General features: G+C 40.3%; 1 protein-coding gene across 3 annotated transcripts in view; it reads left to right on the forward strand.

The window, feature by feature from the left end:
- LOC130916474 (ras association domain-containing protein 8) overlaps nucleotides 1-20278 on the forward strand; it is a 34720-nt gene extending 14442 nt beyond the window's left edge. For all 3 annotated transcript variants that reach the window (XM_057837231.1, XM_057837229.1, XM_057837230.1), the window contains exons 2-6: nucleotides 7238-7439; nucleotides 9523-10301; nucleotides 10439-10636; nucleotides 15144-15288; nucleotides 18741-20278. In XM_057837231.1, the coding sequence (XP_057693214.1) occupies nucleotides 7337-7439; nucleotides 9523-10301; nucleotides 10439-10636; nucleotides 15144-15288; nucleotides 18741-18862 (1347 nt within the window). In that variant the 5' untranslated portion in view covers nucleotides 7238-7336 and the 3' untranslated portion in view covers nucleotides 18863-20278. The remainder of the gene's footprint in view (nucleotides 1-7237; nucleotides 7440-9522; nucleotides 10302-10438; nucleotides 10637-15143; nucleotides 15289-18740) is intronic.

Genomic DNA, 20278 nt, shown 5'->3' on the forward strand with positions numbered 1-20278 from the left:
AACAATATATTTAAGCAAATTTTAGCAAGCCATTCTGTGTGTCACATTTGCTTTAATATTATTATTTTTTTAATTAATAATTTAAACAATCTCACAACTAGCCTTTGTGGCGTTCGACTCTCGGTATCTTGCTGCTGTGAAATTAAACTAGCTTCAAGTTGCTTCAATTTCTCGCTGCGTATCCTCCCTGTAATCTTGTCGTACATGTCAGCGTGTCTTGTTTGGTAATATCGCCTCACATATAACTCTTTAAAAACAGCGATTGTCTCTTTGTAAATGAGGCAGACACAGTTGTGGGTATGTTAGTAAAGAAAAAAGTCCAATTTCCACCTTTCCTTGAAGCGTCGACTGTCGCAGTCAACTTTTTGTTGTTGTTGTTGATTGTTGCCATTTTAGAAAATTGGAAGTTAAGCGTCACACAGGGTAACATTGCTTAGAGTGCTGCTGCCTTTTAGTGGGTAAATGAGGAGCAGCATTTAATGTGTGAGCTACTTCATATGCTGGTAGCAGTACTGCTGACCAATTTATTAAGTCTGTGTGCGGGCCAGACGTTATTGATCTTATGACAGAGGCTGGGGGCCGGAGGAAATTTTACCACGGGCCGCATTTGGCCCCCGGGCCGCACTTTGGACATGCCTGGTTTAGATAAATGACATACAGTAGATGTCTTTAACTATCACTTGAAGACACCAATTTTTACCAAGTTCAGAATTTACCCTAATGTTGTTCAATCATAGTGATGCTTTTTGTGTACCATTTGCGGATTCAATATGATGCATTGAATCCACAACTGTAGAATATCAGAAAATATATCAAGTATTTACCAAAATTGAAGGCAGAAAAGCAAATGAATCTATCTCTGGATTAATGGCAATGCGCTAAATATTTCTTGTTGAGTGACATGAGCATTTTGACATGTCAGTGGATATGGGACTGTAGCCAAGTGTCACTGCCCTCTCTGAAGAAACAAAATTCCTGAGTATGCAGACATATTAGAATGACTCCACCAGACTGGGTAATAAAAGGCTTCAGTTTTCCATCAATCTTGAGTGGCAGATTTAAAAAAAAAAATACAGGGAAAAGTACAGGTATTTGTTCAAAGTGTGCCTCATGAGGATTTGCTTTTATTTCTGGCATCTCATTTAGACAGTAAAATGCTAAGCACATGTTGTTTGCTTCCAATTAGTAATATTCAACCTGTTCCAATCGCTTCAATACTAATGACTTTAAAGCTTAACCAACTATGTTGTTGTTCCTCCTCAAGGCTGATTTATGCTTCTACCTACGCCGTTAACGCAGACCCTACGCTTTAGCCTGACGTGCACGCGCGCCACCAAAGAATCCTGACTACGTGTCATGCTAACACCTCGGACCAGTCCGCTCAGAACGTTGTTTCCAGTTCAGCACAACAACACCGCCATTTTCAAACATTCTCAAACGTCTTCTGTGTTGCCTACACTTTTACCATTTGTATCAACATCATTTGTTACTCAATATTGATTAGCTGCAGCTGCAAATACACACATTCCATCTCCATTACCACTGCAATCTATGACCGGAGAAAAACTAAAGGAATTTGACAGGAGTTCCCCAAAACCATACAAAGACAAAGCCACACCCCTCTAATAGCTTGGCGGTGAATTAGAGAGCAACTCGTTCCCTTGACGCAGAGCTTCGAATGCTCAATGACGACGTAGGGTCTACGCCGTTACTCTGCCGTCACTGCAACACAGAAGCTTAACCCCTTCAGACCGAAGCATGCTGCTGAAAGACATGATGCGTTCGCATCTATAAACCAATAAATACACTGAATTTAGTTGCTATTGCAACTTCTGCGAGATAATTGGATGAAACTTTAATCATCGAAATCAAGTCATGAGTTTTGGCACGCCCTCTTAGCTATTTTTGGCTCTTTGAAATTGGCTGACAAAGGCAACTTCAAAAAGGATAACTTTAAGTGCTCATTTATCATTAAAAACACATTAACATTAAAAATAACCAATAAAAGCATGAAATATCCCCGACCAAAAAATTGCTTTTTGTTCTGGTGTTTGGGTAGGGTAGAAATCAGTGCCGATTTTTTGTTTGTTTTTTACCCAGCAGAAAAAAATGCGGGTCTAAAGGGGATAATTCAGCCCTTAGTCATAGCTTTTGAAAACCGTATCGACATATTTGTATATTTGTTTTTTTCCGCTCACCTTTTCACAAAAGATCTGATTGATTTGAAAGTTTAAACGATACTTTCTCCACAGAAAGTGCGGAATTGAAAGCTTTCACACAAAAAAACCCAAGGCTAAAAGCATTTATGAAGCCACCCATTGTGTGTCAGCAATTTGATGTACTTCGGTGTGTCACAAGTGCTCCATAAGATTCCAATTAAATGTAATACCCGTCTCAGTCAAACACAACACTGACTGTATTTGGCCTTTTTCAGCGTGCCTTGCAGAGTTCTTTTGTGAGATCAATGCTCTTATTTGGTTTAGTTGGTGCAACACACCTATCCCTTTGAATTGGTCTAACTCCAGGTTGTGTTTTGTTTAGCCCAGATAATACCTCCCTGACAGAGCAGCAATCTATTAAAGTACTCTTTCCAGGTCATTCTGAGATTTCTTCATTTTCGTAAATCCCTGGAAGAAGCAGTGCTAGTCTTAAGCTCCTGCACTGAAGGCTCTTTCAGCATTTCACCTTGGTGTGAGTTACAGCAGTCTGGTAGCCACTACGAAAAACCCACATGCACATATGGTCGGTTGTTTACAGCAGTTGAAGCCTCTTCCTGGCCAACTCGGCCTGCAGGTTAGTCACGGGCCCACAGACTGCACACACCTTTCTGCTCTCAAGGGAATTCATCTTGAGTCAACAACACCTTCTCACAGGGGTTTACATGTTTACTGCTGATGATCATATCAAAGGATTTTAAGCGGTCTTCAATCTTATGAAATGCTTCTCTGGCTTAGATGAGCTGCACAAATCAGTGAGTGGGCATCTACCCAGACTGTGGCTTTGACGTGCCAGTGGACTGGAGCGTGCTGAGTTTAAGATGGCTCTCTGCCCTACAAAGCTCTGCTCTGATCGTCAGGGTTTCTAGGTTATTAAATGGAATATGCCTGAACCAATGCAAGCTTCTACAAGATCAACTTCATTGTTTTTGCACTTATTCACTCATTTTGAATTTTGATGCTAGCAACACATGGCAAAAAAGCTTGGAAATTGTCATGCTAACTGCTGTATTACGTCACCTTTCCATTGACAACACATAAGAAATGTTTGGGAGCGCATGGCACTAAGTTGAAGCTTTGTAGGTGGAATTTTTTTCTTTTTCTTTCTAGATGTCTTTTGTTGTAGTATTTTGCGCTTAATATGCCATGCATTTTCAGTTGGAAGCAGGTCACTATTCTTTATACAGCCAAATTGTTGTAACATGCACATTGCACATAATGTAGCGTAGCGTTGTCTTACTGTGGAAAAAAAAAAGCAGGGACGTCCCTGAAAAAGACATTGCATAGCGGGCAGCATATCATCGCTGTCCAATGAAAAACACTGAAAGGGACCCTCTCGCCGAGATGTTCCATTTTTGCAAACAAATTAACCTTCTGTATTTTTTGCTCAGACAAATGAAATCATTCAGTTTTAGACTAATCTGCAAATAATGACTCATCCCCAAAACTCCTACTTTTCATCGGGAATATCAAACCCCCATCGCTGATACTGTGGTCCAGTTGTGTGACGTCATTGAAAAGGCACGACTTATGCTGCCTATGAATAATAATGTCCGAATACTGCGATTGCTTATCACCAAAATTAAAAATAGCAGTGAACACAGCCCCAATCCTAAACCTCAAAATATTTCAAACATGTGTGCTAGTTTTCCACATTTCTTACCTCTGTGCATGGGTCTCAGCACCAGGGCACATTTGTTTCAAGCTGACTTTAGGGTGGGGAAGACTAGAAATACTCTGTGCTCAGTTTTCAATTGCTTTATGACACCGTGAATTCCTAACATTTTATAGTTTATTTCCTTCCCTATGTAAAAATGTCTTCTACGATAGATATCAACAATACTGTGTTTATTTATTTTATTGTTTGACTTTTAAACCTTTGTGCTGTGTCTGAATGAATTGAGAAAAATTGTATTTTGGTCTGTCCTGGCCAGTTTGTGATTGTGAAGGCAGTGCTGCTGGGTAATTGGCAAATGGTAGGTGAACAAAAGGTCCTTTTGAGACATGAGTGCAGTATGTAGAGTAAATGCTCTCCTTGTACATACAAGGTCCTTGTCAGGAGTACTCTCTAGATGAATGTTTCATACGTGACATTATGTTGGAAACTGACCTTCATGTAACAACACGTTTTATAAAGCTGTTAAACGTTATTCACCAGTTGTTAAGTGTTTGCATTCAGAACTTACTGAACGGTTATAGCCAGTGGTGGGGTAGTGTAGCCAAAATATTGTGCTCAAGATTAGCCATACTCTTATACTATGTTATGATTGGCAAATCGTTTTCAGATAAAAAAACAGAGACAATATATTTTCAAATATTCATTTCTAAGGCGGCAACAACTAATCAATTAAAATCGATTAATAAATTAGGTACCAACTAATTTGATCATCGATTTTTACTGGCAGTTATGAACAGTCCCATTTGGGCCCTTGTTTGTGTGTAATGTGAGGCTATGTGCCTGCTAGTGGTAAGAGGGAGAGAGTTCACTGCTACACTCAGGTTTAGTTGCTGAATCAATAATATTTACGCGAGAGTTAGATTGTCTTGAGTCGTGTGTGTTGTCAGATCTAGTCTGCCTCCGTCAAAGGTGAGTAAATGAAGCCAATCATATTGTTTGTAGTCTTTGTTGATGAGACGTTACTACTTAGTGCAGCGTACTAAGCTAGTTAGCAATTATACTTATCAGTGTCTTAAGTGTCTGTCTGTATTGTGGTTTGGATAAGCATATTAGCACTTGAGTTATTGTTAGATAGTAAAGTTTTCTCATTTCTTTTTTATAAAGAAACCAGATTCATATAACAGCTTATTCTCCTTTCAACACACACTCCCCTTCAAACTGTAAATTGTCATTGTCATACAAGAGGGTATGCTTTGAAGTTTGTTTTGGATTGTATTTCTGAACAACTGTTTGATTAAAAAAAAAACTTAGTTCATTACGTCCTCCTCCCCCTTATTCAATTTTGTTGTCTAGTTTGTATAAAGAAAATAATTGCGTCATTGACACAATTTATATCAGCGCTTAGCCCACAAGTAGAAAAAAATGTCAATCAGTAGCACTTTTTTAAAAATTTGAATGAACAAGAATTTTGTTTGATTTGTGTACTGAAAAATTATTTTTAGGTTTTGTACTCAAAACCTTTGTTAAAAACTTTAACAAGTTTTATGTACTTTATGCCAACAGCGAGTGAAAGCTGGGCCAATGTTTATTCTTAAGTATCCTTGTAGCCTCCCTTTTTATCCTCCTCAGACAAAACATTTTGTTCTTTTTGTTGCTCTGCCTTGTTTGCGGAATTTGCACAAAAGCGTTCGCATCGACTTCTGTCTTTATAATGAATGGGGAAAGGGGGAGTGACATATGCTTTAAAGCTGTCAGCACATTTATAGTTTTTTTGTGTGGCAGAGTTCCTGGCACCGTCCTCAAAGTTAATTAGTGCTGGTGAAAGCAATACAGACCCACTCAAGATATAAAAGAGGTGTCATTCATCTGGTTGTCAGTCGACATATCTTCACAAACGTAATGAAAATGTTATATAAAGGTTGAAAAGTTACCCAGTGTTGCTTTAAGTCAGGAAGCTGTAATAAAATATAATTTTTGAAGGGAATTGTCATCCATTTTGTCCTTATTGTTACTTACAACATGCCTAAAACAACTTCAAGTTAAATTGTGAAGGGAATTGATAAAAGTGAAATTTTACGATTAGTCAATTATTGGCCTATTAATCGATCAGACAAATAGTCGTTAGTTGCAGCCCTAATCATTTCTAATTTGATGTCAGTTTACAGCCAAAAAAAGCTGGGACAAGGCCAACAATATTAGGAGCTTCCCGAAAAAGTTCAGCAATTCACAACAGAGTATAGTGGGTGAGATTCACCACTTTTTGAAGAACTGCGTAAGCAAATAATCCAACAATTTAATGATATTTCTCAATGTACAATTGTACAAATGTACGAGTCCATCATCTACGGTCTGGTGATGTCATTTAAAAAAACAAAAAAAAAAAAACAAAGAATAAATAAATAAATCTGGGTAAGCGTAAGGAATAAGGCTAAAAATAAACATCGAATGCCTGTAACTTTCGATGCTTTGAAAAGCATTTCTAATTTGGCTCAGGAACACTTGAGAAAACGAAAATAAAACCAAAAGCCATATTAAAATCCCAAAATGTAAATGTAGCTGCCTAGTATGTCGCTTTAAGCAGACCAGTCTATTGAAAATGTCTGGCACATTATAATGCGCAAAATAAGGCAACAGAGAACACAAACTGCGGAGCAACTGAAGTTTTTCCTTATGTATGAATATGAAATAATCCTCTGGTAACGTCTCAACAGTGTCCCGTGTTCCCGAACTGTTATTAAGTGTTTCTAAAAGCAATGGTGAGGTAACAGCTGCCCGTGTCACAGCTTTTTTCAAATCTAAAAATAGTTAATGTTTGGGGGAAAACAAATAAATAACATGTCTTTGTTGTGTGTTCAGTTGAACTGAGATTGGATAGGATTTGCAAATTATAGTGCTGTTTTTAAGTGTTTACCTCAACGTCCCAGCATATTTGGAATATCAGTTTATACATTTTCTTGTGAGCAGATGGGATTCATTAATGTAGCTCAAAGAACAGTGGCATCAAAAACAACAGTGTTTGTCACTTCCTTGTATTGTGATCCCCTCTGGCTGTGCCTTCCTGTTTTATAACAAAACATTTTCATGCTGCTTCACTCTCAGTTATGTCACGCATGTTAATTTTCCTCCTCCATCCTCACGGCTTCCTATTTGTACTCACAAAAGCAGGAACTGTGGCTGGGAATGTCTCCTGTTACCTTTTCCCTCCATCTCATGGGACACAACGTACCGATAAAACAGTGTTAGAGCCAGATTGTCTTGGCAATGACTAGACTCAACATTTTCAATTTGAGCAACTGTGTGTAGTCTGATGATTAATTTTACCAAATAATAACAGTATTCAGTTAAACGTTTGTGTGACTGATCGCTGAGTACATCTTATTGTCTTTTTCCTGTTTCCTCCCAGGAAGTAGCCAGGAGGGCTTTAGCTGCCTTTACCCGTCTGGTGTCTTTAAGAATGTTGGGGCCAACACATCACAGTACATCTTGTCACTTTTGACCCAAAATGGAGCTCAAGGTCTGGGTGGACGGAGTTCAAAGGGTCGTGTGTGGGGTCACTGAGGCGACCACCTGCCAGGATGTTGTTATTGCTCTGGCTCAGGCTATGGGTAAGAAATGCTGTGAAAATGAGTGAGAATCTGAACATTTGGCATAAGAGCAAAAAATAAAATACATATGACTTGCTGGCCACACAACATGATATGGTGAGCCCAATCTGGCCCCTATTCCCTCAGTTTGACACCTATAGTCTATACAGTCTGTGATTTAGTGAAGGCAAACCTAGGGTGTACCAACCCTTGTCATGTGGCATAGGCTCTACATCACCTACTCCAATGAGATCAAGTGGTGTAAATACAGTGCTGCTCGAAAGTTTGTGAACCCCACAGCGATGGTCAGATTTTTTGTAAAAAAACCTAAAATAACCTTATTAAATGTTAAGTTATACCCAAATCCACAATACTGACATTCCAAATAATGGACTGAAACAAAAGAAATAGTTATATTGTCATTCTTTATTTAACAAAAGTGGTTGATTTAAGAAAAACTCAGATATCATGTGTGCAAAAGTATGTGAACCCCTTCAGTTAATAGGATATTGCGCCTCCTTTTGAAGAGATTACCTCAACCAAACGGTTTCTGTAGTGACTAATCAGCCTCTCACATCTACTTTGGGGGATTTTTGCCCATTCTTCCTTGCAGAACGCAGTCAGTTGAGAGAGGTTTGATGGGCGTCTGGCATGAACTGCTCGCTTCAGGTCCCGCCACAGCATTTCAATGGGATTTAGGTCAGGACTTTGACTGGGCCAGTCCAGAACACGAATCTTCTTCTTTTTCAGCCATTCCTTGGTTGTATTGCTGGAATGCTTTGGATCATTATCATGTTGCATGATCCACCTTCTGCCAAGCTTTAACTTCAAAACAGATGGCATCAGGTTATGTTCTAGGATTTGACAATATTCCTCAGAATTCATGATTCCCTGGACTATGTGGAGTTGTCCAGGTCCTGAGGATGAAAAGCAAGCCCAGATCTTGACATTCCCACCTCCATGCTTCACTGTTGGGAGAAGGTTCTTTTGGTGGTATGCAGTGTTGACTTTTCGCCAGACATGGCGGTTTTGGTTGTGACCAAACAGTTCAATTTTGCACCTACATCAGTTGATGAAAACTCTTTTTAATTTAGTCTCGACAACACAACTGTTAAAAAAACAAAAAAAAAACTACTGAATTGATTGATTAGGAAATCAGGTTGAAATAATAGAAAATTCCAAAATGTTGAGGGGGTTCACAAACTTTTGAGCAGCACTGTATGCAGCAAATTGTCGACTATATTGAAAGTTGCATATTTTTTAGTCTATGAATAAAAATGGTCATTTTAGATACATTTGAGTAATGTTGTTTTGTCAAAATCATTCACTCAAGTGTTTCTCTGCAGAAAGAGCTCGTGCGCCATGGAGTAAAGTGAAACTGAAAAAATACGGTGTAATAGGGAACAAGCTTTCACATCATAGATTTTTCAAAACTTGAACTCGCTGCCCTTATATAAATGCTTCAAGAATCTGAGGGTTATAATTATTGAGTGACGTGTCGCAATGTAGCCACACTGGCCCCTAAAAATGCTAGGGTTTTGAGTAAATTGCTTTTCGCTTAATGATATGTTGACACTAGATAATGGTTAATTTTATTTTATTCCCCAAGAACATTTTTTTTCATTATATAACGGACTGAAAATTCAAAAATATGTATAGTAAAACATATTCAGCCACTAATTTATCTGTCATCCAACTAATCAGTCTTTCTGCCGCGACATGATGGTCATGCTGAGAGTCAATGTATCATCGTGGCTTTATTTCTTACAACCCCTCTCCCCATATGGCTATGTGTGGAATAGAAGTGCTTGAGCAGACTGTATTGACATCACTTCCCACAAATACAAAGTTGGAGGAGGGAAAGTATGACTCATCCCCTTCTCCCCTGCCAAGCTGACAAAGCAGAGCCTCCTCCTCCTCCACCTTTTCCTTTTCTTTTATTACAAATGCTTCGTGAGGTGGTGTTGAGCAGTACTAATTTCCGAACCTACATTTTGTCAAAGTGATAATAAAAATTTGAAAGCTCATCTTGTTGATGCTCACTTATCTATTGTCCTTCTAGTGGATAGAAATCTTGAAAGCAACTCTTTTGTGTTGTTGACAGGTCGGACTGGAAGATACACACTGGTAGAAAAGTGGCGGGACACAGAGCGTCATCTCGCTCCTCATGAGAGTCCAGTTGCTTCTCTCAATACGTGGGGTCAATATGCAGGTGATGTCCAGCTGATTTTGCTTCGTACAGGTCCTTCCCTGACTGAGCGCCCCCCTTCGGAAGGGCCCCCTCTGAGGGGGCCTGAACGTGGCTTTCATAGGCAGAGCCTCCCTCCACTCGCAAAGCTTCATCATCCCAATGATCGCTCCCTATGTCGCCGTGAGCCTCGGCGAAAGTCTCTCACCTTTACAGGCGCGCCACGGGGTCTGAGGGAGATCCTGAGCGGCGGGCGGACAAGTGAAGCTGAGGCCAAGAGGAGACTTCATCTTACACACCATGCTGGAGGAGCCACTGGGAGTACATCCCATGGCCTATGGGCCTGTCGAATGGAGGATCTGGTTCGACTGGTTGGCATTCAGAGAGAAACGCTCAGTGTGCTGCAAAAGAAACTAGAGGTTTATGAAGTTGAGCTCCAGGCCTGGGAAGAGGTTCGCGCAGGACGAGATCCTGTCTGCAGCGGGGACTCTGGTGGGGGTCTGATAGAGGAGATCTTGAGACTGGAGAATCACCTGAGGAAGACTGAGGTGGAGATGGAGGAGGAGGAGTTTTGGACCACTGAGCTGCAGATCGAGCTGGAGAGTGAGAGGCAGCTAGAAGAGAGACTGGAGGAGCTGCGTGGTCGTCTCCAGAGTTGCGAACAGGAGATTGAAGAGAAACTAGCAATAGTGCAGGTATTCTAGAATGTTTAGTCCTACAAAAGTGAGAAACAAATAACCCAATGATATTACAAACCTACTTTTTGACCTGTACATACACTACGTTTAAGTAACCCCTATTGCTCTTAACAATGTATCCTTTGTCCTGTCAGAGAGTAGAAATTGGTTTGGAGGAGATGCGGCTACAGAGAGAGCGTCAGGAGACCGAGTGGCTAAATGAGGCAGAGGTTCGAGCTCAGGTACTCAGAGTCAAAGCAGAGCTGAAAGCACAAGAAAAACAAGCAGTACAGATGGAGAGCAGCTGCAGAGCTGTGGACAGGTCACTTGGACAAAGCACCAGGAAGCTGCAGGTGATACAAATATATTGTATATTGTATTTCATTCTCCTTCTCTTTCATGCCTAACAAAATATTCATTAGATAAAACATTTCAAGGTAAAGAAATGCATACAGTGAACACCATGCGGCACGAGAAAGCATTTAAATAGCGTTGTATTTGCCGTTCCAGCTGAAATTTTTTTTTCATACAAACATAAACCAGTGCCTTAAGATACAAGCAACCCTGATTTAGCTATTTTCCATCCATCCATCCATCCATCCATCATCTACCACTTAATCTGGGGTTGGTTCCTGGGGGCAGCAGCTTTAGCAGGGATGCCCTAGACTTCCCTCTCACCAGCCACTTCAACTAGCTCCTCTGGCGGAATCCCAAGGCGTTCCCAGGCCAACCGAGAGACATGGTCTCTCCAGCGTGTCCTGGGTCATCCCTGGGGCATCCCGCCAGTGGGACATGCCCGGAACACCTCTCCAGGGAGGCGTACAGGAGGCATCTGAACCAGATGCCCGAGCCATTTCAACTGGCTCCTCTCAACACGGAGGAGTAGTGGCTCGACTCCAAGTCCTCCTGGATGACCGAGCTTCTTACCCTATCTCTAAGGGAGAGCCTGGACACCCTGTGGAGGAAACCCATTTCGGCCACTTGTATCCGGGATTTTGTTCCTACCCTCACCATATGTGAGGGTAGGAACGTAGATCGAGAGCTTAGTATTTAGGCTCAGCTCCTTCTTCACCACTACGGACCAGTGCTGAGCCTGCATCACTGCAGACACTGCACCGATCCGCCTGTTGATCTCCAGCTCCCTCCTACCCTCACTCGTGAACAAGACCCCAAGATACTTGAACTCCTCCACATGGGGCAGGATCTCATCCCCGACCCGGTGAGGGCACGCCACCCCTTTCTGACTGAGTACCATGGTCTCAGATTTGGAGGTGCTGATCTTCATCCCAACCGCTTCACACTCGGCTGCGAACCGCTCCAGTAAGAGTTGGAGGTCATGGCTTGATAAAGCCAACAGCACCACATCATCTGCAAAAGCAGAGAGTCAATGCTGAGGCCCCCAAGCTGGACCCCCTCAACCCTTAGGCTGCGCCCAGAAATTCTGTCCATAAAAATTATGAACAGAATTGGTGATAAAGGGCAGCCTTGGCGGAGTCCAACCCTCACTGGGAACGAATTCGACTTACTGCCGGCAATGCGAACCAAACTCTGACACCGGTCGTACAGGGACCGAACAGCCCTTACCAAGAGGCTTGGTACCCCGTACTCCTTATTTAGCTATTTTGTGAGATACAAACCATCAGCCGACCTTTTTTTTTTTTTTTTTTTTGCTTTGACTTCAAGCACAAACTGTTGCACTTAATTGTAGTAATACTGAACTCAATTCAGTTCACGTCACAAGAAGCCAGTTTGACAAATAGTGAAATAGTGAGTGATACTCAAAAGAGAGCTCTACACTGTTTAATACTCCCAGCTAAAACTGAATGGTGTGTGTGTGTAAAATAATCAAATAGTGCCCACCTAGTCTAATGCTACCAAATAATGCAAAACTCATTTACATGCTTAGTAGGTGTGGGATGATACGAATAATTCACGATTCGATAGTGTGAAGATATATTCGATATATTGCCAGAAATTTCTCTAACGATATATCATGTGATATATGTGACTGAAAAACAACAACAAAAAACTATATAAAGGAAAGTGTTTCTTAATTATGCATTTATTCAGTGCCAAAACCTGTACAACATTGTACAAAGAAACATGCATTTGCATTGTGCCTCACTGCACTAATCTCGTAAATGTAAACACTGCGTAGCTGATCAATTAATGTGCTTAAACATTAATAATAAACTTTGTGTAAACCAGGAGAGTTCACAGTGCACTGCTTTCTGGTACTGAAAAGTCAGTATCAGCTTAAATTTACACAGCACCTTACTCCCTCCTAGTCTTGTAAGTGTAATCACTGAACAAGTGGACATGTTAAAGTGCATGAGCATTAATAACATGACCCTGTACAACTGGACATATTAAAGTGCACCAATATTAATACCATGTTTTATGTAAACCAGGACAGAGCACAGCTTTCTGAAACTGAAATTTCAGCAACAACTCACTTGACTTGTTTTTCTGTGTTCGCATATTCCGCCATTCTTGCATGTTATTCTTCTATTATTTATTTTCTTGTTTTATTGTCAACTTCTCACCGGCCGCCGACTTTACACATGTTATGGGATTAGTGCCCGACAAGGAGGAAATGAGAGATTAGGTACTGACGGTGACAACGGGGTAAATCCATTATGTGTGTTGTAATAAAATATTGATACTTGCCGTCAGTCTGTCAATTATTTATTGTGACAGATCGCAACAATTTATTGCAATATCGATATCACCAATAATGCTGAGATTTAGCAGTGATAGTCATGGGTTTAGAATCCTTTGAGCAAGAAAGAATTATGTGTGGAATAACCTGATTACTCTATCCCAAAAAGTAATTCAACACAGTGCTTCAATCTGTGTGTGTCAGTGTGGGAAGAAAATTACCCTAGTGGCTCCTGGGATTGAATTGTCGCACTGTATATGGTGGATCATTATGCTACCATATGCTTTCTCTCTGCTCAAATTTGGATTAGTGTTACCCCGAATTGCATCGCATCAAAACTAAATGCTCCTCCATGATTTTCTAACACAGAATAGGGATATATAGTCTTTTCAAAGACGCTGTAGTATACATGACCTTCATGTGAAAATGGTTGCTCAAAAAATCTAAATATGCAAATAAGCTTGATGGATGGATGGATGGATGGATGGATGGATGGATGGATGGATGGATGGATGGATGGATGGATGGATGGATGGATGGATGGATGGATGGATGGATGGATGGATGGATGGATGGATTATCATAGCAGAAAATAATGTCATGCTGATATGCATTGCCATTTTGGCACAAATGTGACGTCACAAAAAATCTAAATATGCAAATAAGCTTGATGGATGGATGGATGGATGGATGGATGGATGGATGGATGGATTATCATAGCAGAAAATAATGTCATGCTGATATGCATTGCCATTTTGGCACAAATGTGACGTCACAAAAAATCTAAATATGGATGGATGGATGGATGGTCATAGCAGAAAATAATGTCATGCTGATATGCATTGCCATTTTGGCACAAATGTGACGTCACTTATACCCAAGCTCCTGTGTGCTGGAGGTAATTTACGGGCTGCCAGCGAGGATGTCAGAACTCCAGAGAAAGCTGCCGGAAAGTTAATGTGTTGGAAAGCCAGAGGCGGCCGGCTGTAGGCTCACAGTTTGAGCCGAGCCGATACATACAGTAGCGTCTTCATTAGGAGACGAATTATCGTGTCAAAAAGCGACCAAGAAATCAGTTATGAGACAAATTGGTTATCATACTGAGATACTTATAATACACACTGTTACATATAAAGACGAATATATTGATGTTTGTGCTCTCTTCGCTATATGGCTACAACGTTAGCAGGCCAGCACACTGTTGGCTCACAGCATGAACGCTGATAAACATCGAGCACAGTTATAAAGAAGCAAAAAGAAAAAAAAAAGGCGTACACCCCTAAAGTTACTTGCTCTATTGTTTTGTTCTTTCTCTTTTTTTCCATCTTGGATGAACAGGAAGGCTGTTTTACATTTTGGAAACATGTCATCCTACATTGTACAATACTGCGGCCATTGCAAACTCTAAGGTCCCCCCACCCCCTTGTCACCTTTCTTTTTCGCCTTTTTCCGCTGATGGAGACCAGTGTTTACTTCGTCCACATCCATGAAAGTTGGGCAGAAAATAAATGCTGAACAGGGGAAATAAGGCTTTTGTAGGCGTCAATAATGTGAAGAACTCGCATTACCCTCTGTCATACAGCTGAAAGGTAAACACTGTGTCATACTGTCACGGCTTTCTCCTTTTCGTTGTCATTTTTTTTTTTTTTTTTTTGCCCTTGGGAAAATCCTTTATGAAGTCCATGTATGAAATGACTATACAGTAAACCATACGACTGGGAGCACAGCAGACTGAGTGCTGTAGATAGATCACGCCAAACCAAGTGGCAACATAGACCAAACTACGGCAACACTAGGACAAAATACACAACACTCTCCTTCTGAGCTAAATATGTGTATATATGATTACTGATATATAGACACTATATAAATATAAAATATATGATAACTGACGTCACGAGCAGTGGCGGACGATATTGGCATCTGATTGGCTAAAAATGTTCCGGCATATAGAAATGTCTGCTCACAGCAATTTTGTCTACTTCCTGGAATTATAGACTTTTGTTGACATTTTTCTCTACTATTACACATCATATTGATGTTTTTTTTTTTTTTTTCCAAATTGTTAAGTGGCATGGAAAATGAATGAATGAAATGAATGAACAAGACTCTTTCTGCTGGGATGCACTTGACCCAGCAGTTTATATTTTTTTCCTTTAATTGCTGTATCCTCATAACACTGCATTATATTATTAAAGGATATGCAGCACGAGCTGGAACAGGTAACCAAGGAGCTCAGGCAGGTGAACCTGCAGCAGTTCATCAAGCAAACTGGCACCAAGGTCACAGTGCTGCCGGCCGAACCTGCAGAGGACGAAAGTACAAGTGGCAATCGTGTTCTAGGTAATGTCCTTTTCTCGTTTAGTTGGTACACACATATGGACAACAAGAGCTTTCAGCATTACATAATACCTGCCACTGCTCACTTAAGTGTCTAACAGAGAGCAGACCTTGGGGAAATGGCGTGTAGTCAGTGATTAAACGGTCAGTCATGTTCGACCCATCTGAATGGCTTTGACCTTAGACATGCATTATAATGTAATCATACAGTATGTTAGAGTACAAGGTGCCTTAGCAGGAATACTGTTCTGGCAGAGCCATTTACATAGCACAGCGCGTTGACTTGGGGTCCTTCATTCACCCTCAGTTTCTCGAGAGCCTCCTTTACACACACCCTCTAGCACGCACTCAGCACTTTCTGGGTAGGACTCGTCGGACCAAAACTCTGTCATTTCCAAAAGAGCTGACAACAGACAAAAAGCACTGCATTACATGGATTTAATCCTAATCAAATGAAGGTCTATTTCAGTTAGCCACCAATCAGGTGTTTGTTAAAAAATTACAATATCTTTCCAGAAGGAGGCTGATTGATATTTGAAAAAAATGTATTTATTTTATTCCACTTGTCCTGGTCAGCGTCCCAGGAAGCTTGAGTCTACCCAAGCTGACGTATGGGTACTCCCGACACTGATTGGCTGCCCAGTCAATCACACACAAAAGGCCTTTATGTACTACAACCCCTAGCAAAAAGTATGGAATCACCAGTCTCGGATGAGCACTCACTCAGACATTGTATTATGTAGAACAAACTTCAATAAAAAGCTTGAAAAAATAATGACAGTTCAAAAGTGCAACTCCTTGGCATTCAGAAACACAAAAAAAAATGAATAAAAAACATTGTGGTGGTCAGTAATGTTACTTTTATAGAGCAAGTGCAGGGAAATAAATATAGAATCACTCCATTCTGAGGAAAAATATATGGAATCATGAGAAACAAAGAGATAACAATCAAAACACATTTCTAGTATTTATTTGCACCACCTCTCTGCAGTCTCTGAGGCATGGACTTAATGAGTGACAAACAGTATTCTTCATCAATTTGGTGCCAACTCTCTTTGATTGCAGTTACCAGATCATCCATGCAGGTCAGAGCCTTGCTGTGGACTATTTTTTTTTTCCCATTTCCACCACAGGTTTTAAATAGGTTTGAGATCTGGGCTATTTGCAGGCCATGACATTGACTGGATGAGTCTTTCTCCAAGGAATGCTTTAACAGTTTTAGCTCTGTGGCATGATGAATTGTCATGTTGGAAAATGATTTAATTATCCCCAAACATATTTTCAATTGAAGGGATAAGAAAGCTGTCTAAATTTTCAATGTAAACTTGTTCATTTATTGAAGATTTAACCACAGCCATCTCCCCAGTGCCTTTGCCTGACATGCAGCCTCATATCACCAAGGACTGAGGGAATTTAGAAGTTTGCTTCAGGCAGTCATCTTTGTAAATTTTACTGGAACGGCACCAAACAAAAGTTCCAGCATCACCAACTTGTCCAATGCAGATTCTTGACTCATCACTGAAAATAACCTTCATCCAGTCATTCACAGTCCATGATTGCCTCTCCTTAGCCCATTGCAGTCTTGTTACTTTCTGTTTAAGTGTCAATGATGGTTTCCTTTTAGCTTTCCTGTATGAAAATCCCATTTCCTTTAGGCGATTTTGCACAGTTCTGTCACATAACTTGAGTCCAGCTTCCTCCTTTCAAGACATATGGCCTTTAGTTGTTTGACATGACGTTTGGATGTCTTCCACAGTCTGCCAGTACGCTTAACTTTAACAACCTTGCCATGCTGTTTGTATTTGGTCCAGATTTTTGATACAGCTGACTCTGAACAGCCCACATCTTTGGCAACCATACGTGTAGCGTCACCTTCTTCAAGAAATTTGATAATCCTCTCCTTGGTCTCGAGAGACATCTCTCTTGTTGGAGCCATGATTCTTGTGAATCCACTTGGTCCAGCAGCCCTCCAAAGTGTGATAACTGCACTTTTTTTAACTGCTGACTAACGAGTAGATCTAATCTGAGGCAGGGGCCCAATTAAGGAAAGGAAATTGACTGGGTGTGTCTGTATTTTCTACTCAAAATGGAGTGATTCCATATATTTTTCTTCAGGATTGAGTGATTCTATAGTTATTTCCCTGCACTTACTCTATAAAAGTAACATTTACTGACCACCACAATGTTTTTTATTCATTTCTTTTAGCGTTTCTGAATGCCAACGAGTTGCACTTTTGAACTAAGTCATTATTTCTTCAAGCTTTTAATCTGAGTTTGTTCTACATAATAAAATGTCTGAGTGAGTGCTCGTCCGAAACTGGAGATTCTAAACTTTTTGCTAGGGGTTGTAGCCTGTATTTTTCAACTTGTTTCCGTCAGCCCCCGTCAGTGCCAGAGACGTAGGTCAGATGTTGACCGTCTCCACCAGAGTGAGACTCATCCCACACTCGTCTTTGGTTTCAAAGCAATCAGTCCTGGTTCTATGACGGCGTCTCACATCTAATTACTTTAGCAACTGCCATGTGAATGCAAAGTTGCTTTGGCAAGTTGTCTTTAAACTTAAATCTTGTATCTAATGTTAGACCCCTGGTTTTGTGAAAGTGCTGTGTGGAAGTGGCTGTAGAACCATATATATTGCACCTCCATGCGATATTTAGGCTTCTGGGAGCCCAATATACAGTAGATGAGGCAGACGTGCTTCACACTAGCGCCACATTGCTTTAACTCTTAAATTGTGATTCAAATCAAGTGGGGTACACAGTCAGCTTGCCATGCATGTTGGCTGCTTACTGTAAATCAACCATACAAGTAAATATCATTCCAATTATTTGTTGCTACCTGTCTTTCAGGTACAGAAACCAGCCCATTTTGGAATTATTAGTAGTGCAATACTGTATGGGTACTCTCCAAATTGTAATCTCTCATTTCCTATTGAAGCTTCATGTTTTAAAACAGAATTAATAGTGGTTTTAAATGATCAAACAGATGAGTGAAGTGCCTTAGGTCTTTTCAATGTAATCTCTTATGACTGAATGTGTGTAAAATGTCAAGGACGATGATAAAATCCTTTTTCTGCCTCACCACTGCCCCCCAGTGGTCAAAAGGTTGAGTTATTGTTGGTATAAGGTTCATGTTTTGATTTGGAATGTGGGAGCATGGTGGAAATTAGAAAGTCAGAGTCACGAGGTCCGTCATGGTATCTCAGCTCGGGTTGTCTTGTGTAAAATTTGCATGGTCTCCCGCATTCCAAAGATGTCTTACGTTAGTGCAAAACTTGGAAATTTTGCATGAATATGAATGTATGTTTGAATGTAGTCTGCCTACGTGCTGGTGCTTGACTTGAGACCACTTCTCACCTGAGAACACGCACTGTACAAAATGAATGTGAAATAATTATGTTAATGTGTGAAAGCTTTTCCCCCATTTTAAATTCATTTCTTGAATTTTGTTTTTAGAATTGATTCCACTAACCGGCTCCCTGAAGCGACCCGTGTCCCTGCAACCATTGTCCGGTCATCTACGGGTTTTAAAAAGTCCTTTCAGCTCCAGTCTGAATCCAGAGGGTATCTATGTTTGAGGCTCCACTGCATCATGTGCTGCCTGGGACTATAGCACAATGGCTCGTTTCTCCTCAGAGCTTTTTCAATTGCATATCTTTATGGAGGATACCTCAATAACACAGAAATTATACACTTGTCTAATGAGACAGCCTTTGGCTAAGGAACAATGCTGAACTTTGATGTGAAGGATTTGTTGGCACACAAAGGTGTGGGGTGAGGCACGCACTTTGTCTCTAAACATGGATCAGGCTGCCATGCACGACTTTTAAAACACAGTCATTTAATGTCATTTTAACCACTAGTAGTTGCTGAATGTTTTATACTGGTTTCTTGTTGGTACTATAATTCCAAACAACAGCCTTTTTAGAAAGAATGTGAATCAATGAATTAACCGTTAAGTAGTTATGCAATGAACACAAATACTCTGCCCGATGCCTGACTAACCTAAATTATGAAGAATATGAGAAAGTTATTGAATATAATTTAGTTTAATGTAAAGCTGACTATGCATAAATAGGTTCTCCTAACTTCATTTCTTTCTTTGTGTTGAACTATTTCATTTTGTACTACTCCATGAAATGAAGTCATTTCACTTATGAAATGTTTTATCATTTAATCTTTTTCAATTTTTGGCCAAAGATGAACAGCTCTGAGCGCATGATTGTGATGTTCTTATAGCCATATATGTGCAGAGCACCAACAGTACAGTGAATCTTTTGTGGCATGCTACAGGTTTTTAGTGTACAAGTATGTGTGTAAATGGGAGATTGTAGCCGAGCTGCTAACCACAGTAAAGTGCCTTAAAGTGTTCGAAGGGCAGTGCCAGTGAATGAAGGTGAACGTAAAGCTATATATAGTAGGGGTATTGAAGAGATAAGTCTGTAATAGAGGCAGTTAAAGTAGTGCCACATCGCTGCAATTTTAGCATGGCAACCAAGAAGAATTATTCTTGTCAATAGTTGGTAGACTATGGATAAGGCTGTTTTTGTTCACATATTACTGGAGTACATATTGCCATTTAGGTGGGGGTTTGTGAAATTGTCAGTGTTACGATTCAAATCATTCCAGCGATTCTTTGTACTCCATTGAGACCATTAATTCTGTTGCGGTTTGCAGATTTAGAATGTCACTTTGTACAAATACCATAAGAGACATATTAGCCAGTGTGTAGCCCCCTTTTATTTTCAAATGACATAGCCTATTGTCATTTTTTTTGTTAGCATGACATAATCCTATTGTGGGTAGAATCCACTTTCCACTTCAACAAACCTACTTGTGTGATGAGATGTAGCTGTGATCACTGTTTACAATGCTGTTGAGATTTGCAAGATGTCAACCGTACCAACATTTTTTTCATTCTAATTTGGCAGATACATGGTTGTAACTGTTGGTGGGATGAGGATGGCATGAGTCAATAAAAACGTCATAAAATG

This window comes from Corythoichthys intestinalis, chromosome 5 (assembly GCF_030265065.1).
Source record: "Corythoichthys intestinalis isolate RoL2023-P3 chromosome 5, ASM3026506v1, whole genome shotgun sequence".
Classification (NCBI taxonomy): Eukaryota; Metazoa; Chordata; class Actinopteri; order Syngnathiformes; family Syngnathidae; genus Corythoichthys; species Corythoichthys intestinalis.